The following is a 17543-nucleotide window of genomic DNA, read 5'->3' as shown; positions in this document are numbered from 1 at the left end:
TGGACAGTCGTTAACAGTTTCATTTGTCCTTACGTTCATTAGGCATTTGCTGGACAAGGGCTGGGCAGTAGGAACCCCTCTTCCTTGACTTATGGAAATTTCCAATGCATTGGGAAGAAAACGATAATTTTGCAATCAGTCCTCGCAAGCCACCTTAAGCAGTTGGCAGGGCAATTTTAATGCTCTGGTAGAAAGCTGTAGCACGGTTAAACATTCTACTGAAACAGGATAGCTCTGTAAGGCATGCTGGCCCAGCTCCAAGGCAACTAACCCTGCTGTCTCCTTCTGGGTGAAGGATCACCTCCTGGAAGCCCTCAGGAATGCCTGCTGGTGCCAGGGATTGCTTGAGGAGAATGGGGGCCCCGCAGCAGCATTTGGCTGGCCCCTGCAGTCTGGGCTCCAAAAAGTTCAGCTGCGTCTCAGCTTGTGAATGGCTCCAGGTTTGTTGTCTCTGGGACAAAGTGGTTTCTGTGATCTCCTCCTGGTTCCCACTTTCTTAGTGATATTTGTCAAGTGTGTTGTGCAGGCTGGTTTGAGACCCAAAGCAGGACATTGACATAGGATTTAGTCAAGGAACAGGAGAAACAATATTTCAGAAGTTGGTATTTTGGAATTATGTCATTGGGTAAGAGCTCTATAAAGAGAGTTTACACAACCCTGATTCTTCCCCATGGCAACCCGTGTTGTGTAAATAAAGCCAGCCCAGAAGCAAGTGTCTGTGCTTTGCAGCCCTTCCCATTGCACAGGGTATATTTGCTTGGAGGCAGGATGCCCAAAAGGAGGACTGGCGGCTTGTTTTGTCCAGGTGAATCTTGAGCCTGTGTCATGGAGGAGCTCGAGCATGCTCTTGCCCCCTTAGTACTCTGAGGTTTGATAAAGTTTTTAAGACATAGGTATATAGGATTTTCCATCACATATCAAACCACTAGTCTCTCTTGCATGTTTGTCTGCCCTGATTAGCAGTCGGTACTTGATGATGATTCAGAAGAAACTGGTGTTACAAATCACACCTTTGCTAAATAGACGTGGTGGTGTTGGGTTCCGAGGCATATGCACGGTTCTTCCACAAAGAGAGATGAAGGCTGGCATTTAGGGTTAGAAGCCAAATGAAGCTTTGGGCTTAGATTTGGTGTTGTCAGCATCTGATGAGAAATTTCAGATGTTCTTGAAGAATATCCTGAAATTCCTTTTTGCTGCCTTTTTAATCAACGTTTGATCATATGTAAACCTGAACCAGAAGCTGTAGTTTTGAATTTTGAATCAGAATCGTGGAAGTAAACTTGTACACAGGGATTGCATCCAAGTTCCTGAAATTCTTGGAGTAGTTTTAGAGCCTCATCCAAAACCCATTAACATTAATAGAAAGACTTCATCTGACTCAAAATTCAGTCATCAAATTGTTTCTAATCTGACGTATCTAGAAAACAATACCAAAGCAGTACCTCAACCACTGCACTGTCAGTTCCTCTTTGTTATTTAGAAGACTTGTTATATTTCTTTTTTTTTATATTCATCAAAATATATGATTTTTTTATATTCATTTTTCAGGGTTTTGGTATTCATCAGCATGCCTGCTATTGTTTCCTCCTCAGCATAGCTGTCAGATAACTGCTGTGTTGCCCCACATTTACAGGTGTCTCTGTCTTCAAGGCTTTGTTTGGTGTCAGAGCAGGGCATCCCATGCAGAGCCCTGGGAAGACCAGTTGTTCTGCTGCTCTCAAGAACACTGGCAAATGAAATGGAGTGGCCTTCAAGAGTGTTGAGTTTAGCTCGCTTCCTTGCCTCAAGGTCGGGTCAATCCTACCTGCACCATTTCTGGTGGATATTTGTCCAGCCTGTTCTTTATCTTAATTCCTCTCTTCCTTTAGTCTCGTCCCTAGACTGCCTCCAGTCACCACTGAAACTGATAGCGTAAGGTAATAATTTTGTTGCAATGCTCACAGAGACCATGGAAACAATACATTTCAGTGGGAGTGAATTACTGCCTTTGAATTCAGGGGAAGAAAATGACTTACAGCAGCTTTGAGCAAAATGGCAGATAGAAACAGCAAGTAGAGAAATAAATAAGGTGTGAGGTTTTTTTCATGGAAACAGTGGATGACATTTTCTACTGCACAAAGTTCCACAGAACTTGACTGAAAATCAAGCTGCAGGCAGATATTTTGGGAATGCTGCATCTACATGGAAGTGGCAAGCTGTTGAGGCTTTAGGAAAATGCCCATCCAAGATAAAAGAAATAATGCGTTAGCTGTGTTTGGTAATGCAATAACAAATGCTGACTTGAAGGTCTATTGGCACAGTTGATGTTCACATCCTAGACAGCTCGTGTATAAAAAAAAATCTCTTGGAAAGCTCTTTGAGCAGTCTGTGTGCTGCAGTGTTTGGATCAGTTGAGAAAAATGCACTTACCAAAGCTTTCTGAAAGCTGCATGGATGACTTTGTTGAACTTTCTTGGGCACAGTCTTGTAGCAAAAAGAAAAACAGACGGCAAATATTGCTGAGCATTGATTTGCCATTTTCTTTCCTTCTTTATTTTTGCAGGTACCTCCCTGTGCTTGGGGGAGGGAAGCCGCATACATGTGTTGCTTCTTATTAATTGCATTTATTCAGATACCATGGACATCAAAGTAACATATCGGTTCATGGTTGAAAGCATTTAGAAACATGCTCCTTTTTGCAAGAAGTCCTTACTGCTGTTAATGATGCTGTATATACGAATAAAAGTGGGCAGGAAGCCTCCCAGGTCTGTCTCTGAGTGCAGTGTATATGATTTGCTGCACTGAGCTGATGATATATGGAGGCAAATGTTAGCTTTGATTAACTTGTTACCACAGTAGAACAGGCCTTTATTGCCTCTTGTGTCTCTAAGGGCATGGCTTCATGGGTGCCTCCAGACGAAGGGGAGAGTGCCAGAAATACCACTTCCAGTGAACATAACCAGGTGGTACATCTGCTTTTCATGCCAGTCACCTTGAGAGCCAGATGGGAATTTTTAAAGTTGTTATTATTATTATTTTTATTTAAAAAAAAAAAAAAGGGCAGCAGACTGTGTGCAGAGCTCCAGAGCGTGAGTCAGCAGTTGAGGATGTGGTCACTGCCAGTGAATTGGTAGAAACCCACGTAGATGTTCCAGGTTTAAAGGTATTTTTGTTCCAAAAATAATGTCAGATGTTACTGTTTACCAAAAAAATGAGTGGGGGCGGGGGGGGGGAGAAAAGCATGAAACTGGAGTCCACGAAATAGAAAGTTATTTTGATCTTAAAAGCAGGAATAACAATCAAAACTTAGACGTCTTTGTATCAAAACACCTGATTCTGTGCTCTTCTGTCAACCTGCCAATTCTTCCAAGCGCTGCAAGTATTATAGTTCAAGCAAGTCAAACATCTTGATCTCCCATCAGTAAATGGTTTGATGCAAATCCCATGTTTTAAAGACAATGACTGGCAAAAGTCTGGCTTGGTAAGCGTGATACCGTGATGTGAACTACTCAAATGCTCTTAATCTTGGTATGACTGGAAGCAGCTCTTTTTAACACCGGCTGTGGCTGTTTTGGGAAATCTATTGCTGTGCATGAAGAATATAAAAAGTGAAAGACTGTTTGCTTTTGATGGCAGTATCTTACAAGGAGGCAGATACAGAGTCAGCCTGTGTGCAGCACAACACCTCGGGGACAAGCACACAGTAATTGCAGGACAACTGCCACGTGTTCTGTAAATTAAAGAGTTGAACTTGCCAGCAGTTAATGATTTTAACTGCACAGCTATTATGGCCATAATGTTAAAACCATATTTTATTATTTAAAAGCTTCTACATGTGTTTTATGTGGTTAAGATGAACTGTGGATTACTACGAAAGGGTAGCAGAATAGAAAGCATTTCTCCCCCCTTTGCTGTGGAAGTTAGCAGTGCCAAAATCACAGTCTTTATCTCCTGTTCCTAAAATCAGCAGTAGGTGCTCTTCTCAGGCTTCCTTTGAGTCGATGTTGCCTCCTTACTCTGAAAAACAAGTGCCCTGCTCTTTCCCCTTCCCCAGTCTAATCTTTCAGGGCTCCTTAGTGTGACTTGCAGAAGAGAGAAAGGTGAGGAGAAATTAAGTTGCATGGTCGGAGAGGTGGGCATGGGCAGGAGAGGACATGTCTCCATTGCTCGGGGCCGCTGTTGGCTGTGATCGCCCCAGGCAGGGGATTACAGCTGCACAGCCAAAGCTGGGCCTCTGTGGCCAGGCACCTCAGCTGGCTGCAGGTTGTAGCCGCCCTTCCATGCTGGCATCGGCTCCTGAACCTCCTCTGCCTTCAGCTTGGCAAGTGCAGATAAGCAATAGTTTGCAATTGTTTTACTGTAGCACACACTATGTTGAAACGGAGGCATTCATGGAGATGACTTAGGAGCTCAGCCCCATAATTTTGAAGGATAGTGCAACTGGCAGCAACATCGTGGGCTTTCTCACTCAAATCCAGCCATGCATCTCCACGTGGATATCCTGTCTGAGCTTTCAGGAGGCGGGCAATGTTTGCCAGATAATCTTGTGGCATAGGTGGATTTCATGATTTTACTAGGGCAATGGAAAATTTTAGTGGCAGAAGCAAGATTTGAATTTTATCTTCCACAAAACAGGTTAGTGCCCCAGCCATTGCTTATCAGTTCCTCCCTTCCTGTATGAAATACATTTCCTATACCTAGAGGGCAACAGCAGCAAGGTATTATTTGGTGCGTGAGTCTGGAAGTGAGGCTGCATGAGTGCCCTGAGTAGTTAGGTCTGCTCATTTTCCTCTCGTTCCCGAGTACAGTGCTCTGCCTTTTCCTCCGTCATACTTCATGTACTTCTAATGTTCTGCAGCTTATTGTCAGAGTTTGCAAATTCACAGACAGCAAAGCCATGCAGTTTCACAAAGCAGTGAATCAGAGTTGTAACTGGAGGAAGAAGAGTAATTTATGCCTGCACACACAGTATCTAACTTGTGATTTATCCCCGAAGAAGGTCAGCAATCATATTTGCAGGGTTCTGCACTCACCAGAAATGAAAAGGTTTGCTGGGCTCCCTCTGTAACACCGGGTTTCATAACTTCTTGAATCCTTTTAACTCCAAGAGTGTTGTTCTGATCTTGATCTGAGGGCAAGAAGTTCACCCTTTTCTGCTTATGCCTTTTATGAGTTAAATAAGTAACCAGTGAGACTTTCTTGGCCCAGCTCTACCCTTGAATGACTTTTTAGGGAGTTTCTCTGGCCCCCCTGTTTGTGATTCATGACTTGACCTAACCTTCATTCACCCCTATGGCCAGAAACCATTGGCTGTTCCTTTTCACTTTTATCATTCCTCCACATCTCTGTTTTTAGGAGGTTAGTTTACATCTCACATTTATGCTTTGTACATTTGGTGGTGTGGGGCTGCATACATGTGTGTGTTGTAGACCAGGAGGTGGGTGTTGCTTCTCCTGGAGCGTGGCATTAACAGTAGGGGTTTGCTCTGGTCAGGGTGCATGAAAGGCATGTCAAACTCTCTAAATACTCTCTTCCCCAGAGCATGATGCAGTGCTGCCTTGGCCAGGTGACAAAGAGATGGTCACTACCAGGCTGTAGCTGTGAAACCATGCTGCCTGGGGTGCACAGCATGGCAGCTTGTCCCCATGATCTCACTGCCCAGAAGTATTTGGTTGCTGGACCACAACCTCACTGCCCGTGACACCCAGCCAGCCTCATGTGGCAGGGTGAAGGCGCTCCTAGTGCACTGCCTGTGTGAGTGGGGTATAATCTAAACGAGAGTAACTGGGGTGGGAGGTTCGTGTTCAGGGCAGGAGGCTTGTTGCATATGTGTGTGAGAGACTGCGCAAGGCATGTAATGGTAATATTTGGGGGTATTGCCCGCATACCTGTTCAGCCAGGAGTAATACTGGGAAAGACCTCAAATCACATTGAAGTTCTGTGGGATAACAGCAAGTTGAAAAAATTCAACCAGGATAAGAGGAGAAATAAGACCATCCAAGAAAGGGTTAAAACATCATGCCATGCTGAGGGGTCTGTGGGCACTGTGGGTAATGAAGAATAAAATCCTGCTTCATAACTGCCAGTTTTTTCTTGCCCCATCCCTGCAACAAAACAGGAGGAGGATGGTCTCGGATCAGAAGGAAAATACTGTTTGTGCAAACCAGCCCATGGACCTGCCGTTTCCTGAGGCTGCTGAGTGAAATCATTTAGCAGGGTTACAAAAGGGCTGGGTAGCATGTGGGCGTTAATAGCATTTGCAGCTATGTAAGCAGCAGTAACAACAGCAGAGTAATCAAATCTCATCCTTCAGAGGGGAAGCTGATCACCTGAGTGGGTCTGGGATTTCCCCCTTGCATAATTGCCAGGTACCTTCACAGGCTAATTGAAATGTCGAGTGCTAGCTGGGGCCAGGGGGTACGACAGTGGCTTGATGGATCTAATCTCCAAACAGACAGCAGCTCTGGTTATGGTCTTGCCCCGAGGCCTGATAGCTCCCCAGGTACTGCTGTCTGTTATCTCTGGCTGCGACTTTCTGCTTTTTTAATTTTTTATATTTTTTTTTCTCTTGAGCTGGTCTTCAGGTGCATTGCTCTGGCAGAGTCAAAACTGCTGGGTGAGATCTCCCCACCTCCACTTGCTATTCCTTCGGCTTCCTTTGCTGACTTTTAACCTGAGAGCAGTAAAAAGCACAGCTGAAAAGAGGCAAACATGGCCCTGGGCCCTGACCGGACCCAAGGCAAGGAAGATCTTCATCTTATTTCCTCTTGTTAAAGCTTTTCTGTCCCTTAACAGTTGGTCTGCTGGCTCTGCAGGCAACTGGATCCAGACCAGTTGCCTCTTGCAGGGGTTTCTGCTGTAGGATGCAGCATCTGTCTCAACCTCCTCTTCAGGCTCTTTTCCTTTTCTCTGTGTCCACTTGCCTCTATTTCCAGAAGCAAGCTCAAGTCCTGAGGGCTTCCCATCTCCAATGCAGAGGGGCAGCTGCCAGCCTGCCTGACAGGAACAGGGAGAAAAAGGACCCCTTTTCTCTGATGAACAACCTTCACGTTTCTGGGCAGTGGCTGATCCCTATGAGGCTTGAACCTTGGACCACTGGTGCACAAAAGTAGAAAGAAAGGTGGATGTCTGCTTGTAGAAAGGAGGTCAGCCAAGTGTCTGGTTGCAGACATAGGGAAAATGTCCTGGAGGTTGGAGCAAGGATAAAAAATGCAGTTCGAGTGCACTCTGCGCAAACCCTTTGTTACTGCCATGAATCTCTCTGCCCTTCTGCCCCTCCGCAGTGCTTTTGAGAACCTTGCTCATCAGGTCCCTCTCAGTGCAAAATCACACAAATCTCCCCATCCACCATGGTCTGGTGCTAGTAGCACCGTCGCAGGAAGCGATGGTGAAGGAGCAGGTCTGACATCACCCCGTGCATGGTATAAGTGCAGGTCGCTGGAAGCGTGGATGCTGCTCTACCCTGGCCACAGTGGCATTCCTCTCCTTGGGGACTGCTGTGGTGCCTGCATGGCCACCAGCCAGCTCGGCTGGGCAAGCTGGCCCAGCAGAAAGCCATGTGCCTTTCTTTCCTCTGGGCAGGATTTTGGGTGAATCACTGCCCTGAACCATCCTTTGTGGCAGTGGGGAGGCTGGTCCTGATGCCAAGGAGGGGGAGTATGTGGCAGCAAGGCTGGCTGCTGCTTCTGGCAAGCTGTGCCTGCATCAGGGCTGCCTTCCTTGGAGGTGTTTGGGGTGAAAAAATAGCCTTGGAAATCAACCAGTGTGCTTCGGGAAGTGATGCCCAGAAGAGAGAAAGGCCAGGAGCTGGCTGGTGCATCTGTCTGACAGGCTAATGGCAGCAAAGCCTGGCCCAACATCTTCAGCTATTCACCTGGCTGTGGGACAGGCTCTTCACAAGCCTTTGATTTCCGCCTTTACAGTTTTTTGCCTTTTCCCATCCTAACCAGAACTGGTTTTGTAGAGGGGCTGGAGCAAAACCATCAAAGCTAATAGTTCTGGCATTCCCTCCTAGTAATACTGAAGTGTTTGCTGAGGTATTCTAGTTCCTGCCTACTGCTTTCTTCCAGGCATGTTCTTGTTTATTTTAAATAACCATCATGAAAGTGCTCCAGCCAGCAGGGCTGCTGAGCAGTGCTCATGGAGAGCTTGAGGACAGGCTGAACCTCTGGTAGACCACCTCACTCTGGTCCACTTGAGACAGAGCAGTGGATGTAGCCTCAGGGCTCTGCTCTCCAGCTGTCATGCAGCAGAGGACACCTGCAAGGCAATGTCTTGAATCCTGTGGCCTGTGCTGGGGAGAAAACCTCGGTCAGCAGTTGGCCACAGCAGGTCTTCTGGCTGCAGGAAGCTGGAGGAGCTATGTCTCTTTTCTATAGCTCCCTCCCTCCTCCTAGCAAGGAAAACATAGGCCAAGCCAGGCCCTTCTCCAGGGGTGCCCCATGGAGATCCCCAGGGAAAAGTCCATATTCTGAGAAGGAACTGGAGCACCAAGAACTTTCTCCGAAGGGACTGTTTATCCTATTATTTTCTGAAAATCATTTCCTACCATGTTGGGGAATTAGCGTGCCAAAGTACAAATTACCCAGCAAAGAAATCACTACCTCCAGATTAATTCCTAGCTGTTCTGTCTCTTCCATGTTTGGCTGATCTAACTGTTAGGTAAATACTTGTACAACACAGAGAATTAGCCCCCTTTCTTCTCTTTTCCAAGGGTCAGAGAAATGTCAGCCATTGGCACTTGTGTGCAGCCGGGCTCCTGTGTTTGCTGCGAGGCGGGCTCCGTGCCAGCGGCGCGCAGGATCCGAAGCGCAGACGAACCCGGGGGCTGCCACAGTGGAGCAGCCAGGTGTGGTGGCCAACATCCTTTTCCCAGGAGTGGCAGGATCCTGATGCTTTGTCCTGAGCTTATTCCAGAGAGCAGTGAAGTCCTGAGTTTAACAATGAAGCCAAACAATCTCTCGCCTCTGCACAAAAGAAAAAAACCTGCTTCTGTTTGTGTCCTCCCTCAGTGAATCTCCAGGAGTGAACCGACTTTTGTTGCCTTTTTTTAATTTTATTCCTGTTTTAATTGGTTCCTCTCTAATGTAGCCAGTCCTACTCTTCTAGGTGTCTCCTCTGAAAAAAAAGTGTGCTCCGCTCTCCCACTAGTATAATGAACCCTCAAAGTAGTGAGTGCTGAATTTCATGTGAACTACAAAGTCTGTTTCAGCCCCACTGCAAGTGGGGCCATGTATCCAGCTGCAGGACACTCAGAAACAGTGGTTCCTGCCTCATTGCTCTGAACAAAGTGGAAGCTCACCAGTTATACGTTATTTTATGTGAAGAGGCAAGAATTTCTCCTTCTTTCCTATAACAGTTAGTCCCTGAAGCAAGAGATGTGCTTAGCTCCATTAATCAGTAGATTATTCACCCAAATTGTCTGACTGAAAAATCTTCTGCAGACGATAAATATTGAAGTTGATATTTTCAGTCATAGACTTAAACCCCTAGCTTCAGATCAGAATCTGGGGGTGAGAAACCTAGATCATAAATTTGTGGTTGTTCAGCATCTAACAGGGTCTGAATGAAACCCACACGTCTAAGCTGACACTCATGTCAGGATAGCAGGACACTCTAGTTGCCTCTGACTCTTGTCTCTCAGTTGCATCTCTGACTACTTACTTTCACATTTTCCACATTTCTTGCACTTTCTTTTCATTAAGTGTCCCCTTTTTTTACCATGTCATAGGAGGCAGCTTCAACAGCTTCTCTTTCTGCTCACCTCTGCCAGACCCCGCAGCACCCAGATTCAGGAGCGAGTAGAGACAGAGTTTTGCAACCCTGCTCGTAGGTGCAGTAACAGGCCAAGAGCTTAGCACAGCCAGGGAGGGGGATCTGTCGAAGGGTCATTTGTGAATTCTAGATCCTGGGGTTGTTTTGGGTTTGCCTTGGCCTCTACATAGTTCAGAGATGTTTTGGGGCTGATCTAGGTCATGTGGCTTGTAAATGCCCCCTCCAAAGCAAACTGATGGAATATGCTCCTACTTAAGCCACAGTGAGTCTCCCATGCTGCTGGGTTGGGTGGGCAGGGTGAAGATGGGTGGGTAGGGTGAAGATGGGCATGCTGGCTCTGAAACAGTAGAGGTTTCCCCAGCACTGGGCTGTGCAGCCCTCTCAGAGCATGTTCCCTGCCTCTTCTGGCTGCAGGAGCAGTCCAGAGGGCTCAGACCATTCATCTCAATGCTTCAGACTTTAAGCTGGCGGGATGGTTCCCTTCATATACCAAGGCAGCCAACTTCTGTGGACCTCCTAGAGCTTTGGGGATGATTTCCATTTTTAAAGAAAATGGGCAGAGAGCCTGGCTCTGGTCCCGGGTATGTGGATTCGCCACGTATGCTGGTGGTCTGCCACCAGCCTGGGAGAAGCAAGTGCTTGCGGAGGTTTTGGCACTTGTGCTCTTCACAATTAAGCTATCGTGCAGTGTGGCCACAGCACTGAGCTGCTGGCAGGTTGGTTAGTTGCTGACTCAGTGCCAAAATGTTTAGTAGATCTGAAAACTGCATGGTGTGAGCCACCGTAACACTGCTGAGAGGCGTGAGCTCTGCTCACCAGCACTGTCTCGTTAGTGATATGGACAGTGGTTATGGAGAGCTACTAGGTTATGCTGCATCTATTCCTCTTTGTCCCTCCTAAGCCCAGGAGGCTAACAGAGTTGTAGGAGGAGACCAAAATTGATCCTGGCTCCTTGATCAAGCAGACTGGGAGAGGGGAGGGGGTGTCAAATGAAGTTGCTTTGAACCTGGAAGCTGACTTCACTTAAATAGCGATGTCCTTAAACACATCACTGCTAATATTTAGGCATTACAGCTGAATGTCCCATCAGGTGCCATCATTTCCTTCAAGAAAACAAGATTGAAAGGTTTTATTGTGCAAATAGGTGCATATTCAGAAAAATATTCTCTTGATGGTTAAACTAATTAGTAATCTGATTATTGTCCTATTTTTCTTTGGGATTGCTAGTTAAAAAAAAAAAATTGATGTTCTTTAGTTTGACCAATGGAATTATCTGAGGGATCTACAGAGAGGTTCCCAGTCCTGTGGTGATTAATGAAATGTCTGACATGTATTTTAGAACTATGATGAACCTTTAATAAAACAATTTAATAAGGAGGGAGGAGCTTTTAATGAAGACAAAGGCAATTTCTCTCTCCGTGTCAGTCTGCCAACTCTGAGTACTGTAAACAACTCCTGGTCTCTGCTGGACTGTTCCAGCATGTTAGAGGTGTCTCAGCCTTGTGAAGGACCAGTTTATTCTGGTAACTGCTGCGGCTTCTTTTTTTAGCCTGTACTCTGACATGTCCTTCTGTTTCCTCTGTGCAGGATACGAAAGCTGGAGGGAGCTGGCTAAGGCTCTGGCAGACACAGATGTCCCAGGTGGGGACCCAAGCGTTCAGTTTTACTCTCTGCAGAAGCTGGGACACCAGGTGAGGAGGCTTGGGATGTCTTCCGAACGTTTAGAAGGGCAGACCTTCCTTTCTGATGCTGGCCCCAAGATACAGCTCTCTCTTCACGCAGGAAAGAGAGCATGCCACAGAGCAAAATCTGAGCTGACTCACAGCAATGTGAATGTACGATGACTCCACTGTAGTAAATTAAGTTATCTTAGATGTACTGAGCCACAGCGGTGGGCTGAAGATGGCTCAGTATGTGGCACGGGAAGGTAGCACTAAGCGAGATGGAAGCAGAAATAAAAGGTCAGGAGAGAGTTTGTAGCTCTCTAGTGAAGCACATCTCAGTACTGTTGCCTGAAGAAAGTGTTGGAAGAAATATTGTTTGGACCTTTTTGAAATAAGGATGAGGAAAAAGAAAAGGAAAAAAAAAAAAAAAAAAAAAGGAGAATGACCTAAGTTTTAACTCTGTGCTAGCAAACAGTTATAAAGTGCTGGTATCTTTTCCCCTCAGTAGCCCACCATGGAAATTTGCTGTCAAAAAAGCCAAGGAGCATTTTCAGCCCACTATGGCCATGATAGCTGACCTGTCCTTTGGAAAGGGAGCTTGGGAGCTTGCTTTTTTCTCACATGTTCTTGTGACCAGATTTGAGCCCTCTTGTGTAGGTGTCAGTGCTAGGTCATTTATCAGGTTATTTTGACTTTCCTCTACTTGTATTTCAGAACCAAGAGCTGCAAAGAGGTGGGAGAAATAAATCAAATTATGCAGCTGTGGACAAGCCTGTCCCATGGATGCCAGAGGTGGGTGCCTTTCTCCATCATTTTGTGTAAGGGATCTGTAGCTGGAGACCTGTGCAGCGAGAAAGGAAGGCAGGGACCTCTGCCTGGAAATTAATTTGCTTCACTAGAAGTCCATTCCCTATCACCCCCTCCTGGCTTAATGACACTTACAGACCTGAGTAATCATCTGGAAAGACAGGAGTGTCCAGATTCCTGATAATTTGGTGTCTCTACCAGCCATCAAGGCACCAAGCGCCGACCCACAATTCCCTGAAAGCACGCAGCCCTCTACCCTCCTGAAAGGTGAAGTTTAATCAGGGCTGGGAGTGCGCAGGGCCAAGCATTCAACAAGCAAATACAAAGACTGTGGCATGCAGAAGTATCACACTCTGCTCTTCCTCTGGCATTTGCTTGCTGCTCACCCCCCGTGTGTCATATGTAGAGATTTCTCTACTTCAGTGACAATTCTGATGAACAGAGGCCTTCTCTAATGACCCCTGAAGACTGGGGTAAACATTCCCTTTGTTTCCTTCATGCCTCGTTTATTCTTTCCTCCCCTGTTCCCTTATCTCACCATTCCTCTTCAGATGAGGGAGCAATGCAGCCTGCTGATAATGAGAGGCACACCAGCCAGAGGGCATTTAGCTAATGGAGTCAGCTCACTAAATTCCTCAAGGTGATTAGAGACCTCCACAAATTAGGAGTACCTCTGCGACTCCCCTGGGGAGGGAGCAGGCTGCTGTCCCAGATGATCTCTGGCCAGCAGAGGGAAAGTGCCTCCCTCCAGCCATTGCACTGAGCGGTTTAGGTCCCTGCAGCATGGGCTGAAGCTTTCCTGGAAGCAGCCAGCACCAGTCACCCTCCAGTGCCCAGAACCAGACCAGACCATTGATCTGTTCTGCTGCATCAGCTCTGGTGAGTGCCGGTCCCAGCTGGAGCCTGGGGGCTTCCTCCGGCCACAGGGCCTTGCAGGCAGCGCGCAGGCAGGGCTGCCTCCCAGAAGAGCAGCCGCTGGCCAAGAGCCAGCGGGACGTCGGGAACAGGGCTGCTGCCGCACCGAGGGATGACATGGAGCATTTAGTGCTCCCTTCTCCCACGGCACTGGGCGGTACAGGCTCTGCGTGGCATCCCTGCTGCTTCTCTGAGGCTTTGCCTGATGTCTCTGATCCCCTCTGTGGTGATTTCTCAAAAGCACGTTAGTCTTGAAACCTGCCGGCTGTGGTGTGCAATGAGCCTTTGCTGGGTTAGAAATGCAACCGGTGGTACTCGCTGTGGCTTGGGTGAAGGTATGTGTTTAGCACAGGGCTGATCTGCAAAGCCCTCTGCTGTGCTGGTGGGGCGACTTCACATCCTTGTGTGCCACTGCGCTGGGCAGGGCACCCACCAGCCTGCAAACCTGCCACCCTGCTGTGGTGCTGCCAAGGGGGGAGCGAGCGGAGAAGTGTTCTGGCCGAGGGCAGGACTTGAGGTGCGCTGTACGGGATAGCCCCAGGCCTGGAAAGGTGCTGCGTGCCTCCTGCCTTGTCCTGCACTGCTCCCTGTTGGGGAGAAGAGCTCTGCCAGGTAGCAGGGCTGTTGCCTCAGACTGGCTGCACTGGGAGTTTGTGGGTGTCCAAGTCCGTGGCCATGCGCTGTGTCAGGTGCTGTGTGGCAGACGCGCCGTGAGAAGAGGTTGAGTCCCAGGGTGTACAGATATCAGGCTGGGGAGCTGGCTGGGGTGGCCTTACCCCACTCACACGCCCTGCCATTCTCCCCCATCAGCCCTGCTCTCTAACGCTGCTCCTGTGAAGCACCTGCCTCCTTCACTAGTTTTCTCTTTGTCTCTATAAGGCAAAATTTCCTGCCCTTGCTGTGGCACTGCCTGTACCCAGAGGGTCAGGAGAACCACCCTGACTGCAGACAGAGGCCAGTGGTTCACCAGTACCAACTGCAGGAGGCGGAGAGGCATCCACAGGCACCGCTCTGTATAGAGCTGCTTGCTGTCCTCTTAACCACCAGCTGAAATTTCTCCTAGCCTGGGGATTAAGTTTTTCTGTAATTCTGCCCAAACTGATTACCCAGCATCTGTGATCCCATTGTGCCCTCCCCGCAGCATCTCTAAGAACTTAATTGCAGCCTGATTCCTGGGGCAAGGGGCAGCAGGTTGCCTCCCACAGGTCAGGGAGCTGGGCTTTGTTTGAATAGAGAGGTATATTCCTGATAAACATAAATAATTAACAGGTTTGTAGGGTGAGCTGGCAGCCAGCATGGCCAAAAAAGGACAGGTTTCAATTTTCCTCTTTCGGTTTCAGGAGATGAAATCAGTGGTTTAAGTCTTCAGCCTTGGATAATATGGTAGGAAAGTGTGCGCATAGAAAATCCCTAATGAAGTTATACCCTGCGTATGGGGGAAAGCAGGGCTCAGCCTCACTCCTGAGTTCCTCTAGGTGCTTGTGCACATGTTCCTGACCCTCACTGTCCCTTCCAGGCACCAGAGCAAAGTCTTCCAGCTCCCAGCATCACCCACTGCCTCCTAATGCTGGAGAGATGTGTGTCGTTTTGTTTCATTAATTCAGAAAGGTGTCTGGCTATCGCCAGGGTGAACCTGCGCTGTGGCACCATGTCACCATTTGGCACTGCTGTAGGTGTGGGGGGAGGATTTTCAGAAATGCGCCTGGGTAGCCTGATCGTTCTCATTTACCTCTGCAAAAGCCTCTGTTCAGCTCTGAAAGGAGAAAGGTCTGGGCAGCGCTGGGGGGCATTTAAAACATTCCCCCTGCTTCATATCTGTGCAGCCTCAGGACTTCCTTCTCACTGGAAGGAGGTGTGAGGGACATCCAGGAGCACAGCCCCTTGCAGGCAGCACCTGTATAGGTGCAGCATGAAACCAGAGCGTTGTGCCAGGGGATCCTCCTGATACCAAACCTGCCCTAAGAGGAAGCATCCTTTCCTTAGAGGACTAAAAGACAAAGCTATTGCTGCTCGCTCTGTCCTTGCCCATGTCCCTTCCTTGCCCGCTCGTGCCCGTCAGGTGTCAGGGCTCAGTGGAACAGTGAGGCTTTGTTGCTAACTTGTCTTGATGGATTCCTGCAAGTGCCCGGCCCGGCAGAGCTTGCAGCGAAGCCCAGCTGCTGGCTGCTGAATGTCACCCAGTCAGGGGAGCGGGGCCAGGCAGGAGGAGGGGCCGCGGCCGCTCTGCAAAGACAGAAGAGTCTTACAGACTCAGGAGTTTCCAGTTGGCAGCACAATGTCGCCTTTCTTCCCTGGCTCAGGCCCTCTCTGTGCCCCGTTTATCATCCCTGGCACTGTGCGCTCCCTGGGCTGCATGCAGTTGATTTGCCTCCATGATGCCCAAACCGCCCGGGATTAAATTAGGAAAGACCTCTCTTCTCCATCCTGCTCCAGTTACAGTGTGGGAGGTTGTGTCTCCGCTGCTGCAATCCTCCCAGCTTTGCTGCTTGGTCCAGCCTCTGCTACTGCTTCGCCTTTCTTCCTGGGGCTCCTTGCTCACCGGGAGCCGCTGGGTGTGTGGTGCCACCCCCCTGGGTGCTTTTGACATGATAGGGTTTGGGCTAGGAAGAGAGGTCTGTGCTCCTGATCCGCCTTTATGGTCTGTTTTCCTAGGAGGGGCTGTCCTCGCTAGAAGGAAGCGGAAATACCTAAGTCTCTTAGTACAAAGCCAGGGCTGCAGGCGGGTGTTAATTCAGCACGCTCAGTGGGAAGGATCGGTGCTGGGGCTTGGAGCCTAGCTGCGCTCCCAAAGCCGCGGAGGCTGACCAAAGCAAGGGCCTGTCCAAGCTCTCACCTTCCTGCACTTGTTCAGGTTCAGCTCTCCCGTCCCTCGGGCAGCGCTGTCACTTTCTGCCTGTGGCATTGTGCTCGGGAGGGTATCAGCCTGCCCAGACCTCCTTGGGAAGAACCGCTCTTGCACGCGTGCTCCTGGGCATACTCGTGCTGTGCTGACGGTGCCCTTGGTGCACGACCTGTGCCCATTTTGGATCCCAGCTGAGTTCTTGCAATGCTACTATTTCAGCAGGGTGGAGATAAGCAACTGGGAGGTGGTGTTGGGACGGGGAGGAAGCCAAGGGGCAAGCGGAGCCCTCTAAATGGGAAAGCACAGACCACATAATACCAGCTCCTGTTGAAAGCCAGACCTTTGGCTTCTATTCCTGGTTCTGGCCAAAGCAGCCTATCCAAAATTTTCAAAGCAGATGTTTTTAAATGGAGAAGGGGAACTTGTTGCTTACCAGGTCCTAAATTTCCAGCCCTTTGAAAACCAGGGCAAGGTAGTTCCAAGCTGGGAAGTCAAACTCAGTAGCCATGTTTTAGAAAGTCCATCGATATTTCTCAGGAGCTGTGTGCGTGGATTGGGAATGATGGTGCCATTTTTCTATTGCTGCAATCTGCAAAAGCCCCAAGCAGGAGATTTTTACCGCATGTTATAGAGGAGACCCAAATAGCAAATGCAGGAATTTCTCAGCTGCCTGCAATGGACAGCCATGAGTTGAGTTGGAGGGCCACAGGTGATAGGGTTTCAAAACAGCTGCTGCACTGATGACTTGTGGGGGCCTAAAATTAAAGCCTAGCTCAGTTTTCAGTCCCAGAGCAGCGCTTTGAGCAGCCAGCACTTATCTGTCAATAATGTTCTTCTTTTCCCTTCCAGAGGAAGCAGAGAGTAAGTTAGGCTGCTGTAGCTCAGGAGAAAATCTGTTGCTTTAGAAAAAACTCTGAAACTGCATGCAAGAAATGCTTATTATCTACCAGTTAATTGTTTCTAATAGCTGTAAGTGCAGGGAAGCAAAGCAATCTCATTAGCTCCTGCCAGAATCTCCTCTCAGGTGGCTTTGTAAAGACTTTGAAGACAGGGGTGTCGGGCTAGAAATCTCAAGGACCATCTCTTACAGCATTGGTGAAGCACCTAGTACAGTGGTGTCTGCCTTAGTTTTTAGTAGGCTACCCTCTCCCTAATACTGCCAAACTCTGCAGTAAAGTATTGTATTAGAATGGGACTGGTCCAAGTTTCCTCTGCAAACATTTTAGCAAGTCTAGCCACTCTTTTGGACTTACCTCATAAAGATCTCTTTTGGCATTTGGGCTACCCCATGCCAAAGCCAGCCCAGCTCCATTGTAGTTCTGAGCCTCAGGAGCATCCCTTGGGTCTGTCTTTGCCAGGAGGGGACTGCAGCGCCAGCCTCTCCGCAGTGTGGGAGTGTTGTGCTACATTTGATAGAGATCTGAGCCTGCTATCTGCAGTGTGCTGACAATTCTCTAATGTCGTGGTTTAACCCAGCCAGCAACTAAGCACCACGCAGCCGCTCACTCACTCCCCCCCATCCAGTGGGATGGGGGAGAATATCGGGGAAAAAAAAAAGTAAA

At 48.4% G+C, this 17543-nt stretch overlaps 1 protein-coding gene across 1 annotated transcript in view; it reads left to right on the top strand.

Annotated features, from left to right (window-relative positions):
- The window catches only part of B4GALNT3 (beta-1,4-N-acetyl-galactosaminyltransferase 3), a 72095-nt gene that overhangs the window by 30524 nt on the left and 24028 nt on the right, over positions 1–17543 (top strand). Inside the window, exons 2-3 of the mRNA XM_049822654.1 lie at positions 11341–11444; positions 12132–12209. Of these exons, the coding sequence (XP_049678611.1) occupies positions 11341–11444; positions 12132–12209 (182 nt within the window). The remainder of the gene's footprint in view (positions 1–11340; positions 11445–12131; positions 12210–17543) is intronic.

Source organism: Accipiter gentilis, chromosome 18 (assembly GCF_929443795.1).
Source record: "Accipiter gentilis chromosome 18, bAccGen1.1, whole genome shotgun sequence".
NCBI lineage: Eukaryota > Metazoa > Chordata > Aves > Accipitriformes > Accipitridae > Astur > Astur gentilis.
Note: the sequence above shows the minus strand (reverse complement) of the source record. Positions and strands in the feature narration are given on the sequence as shown.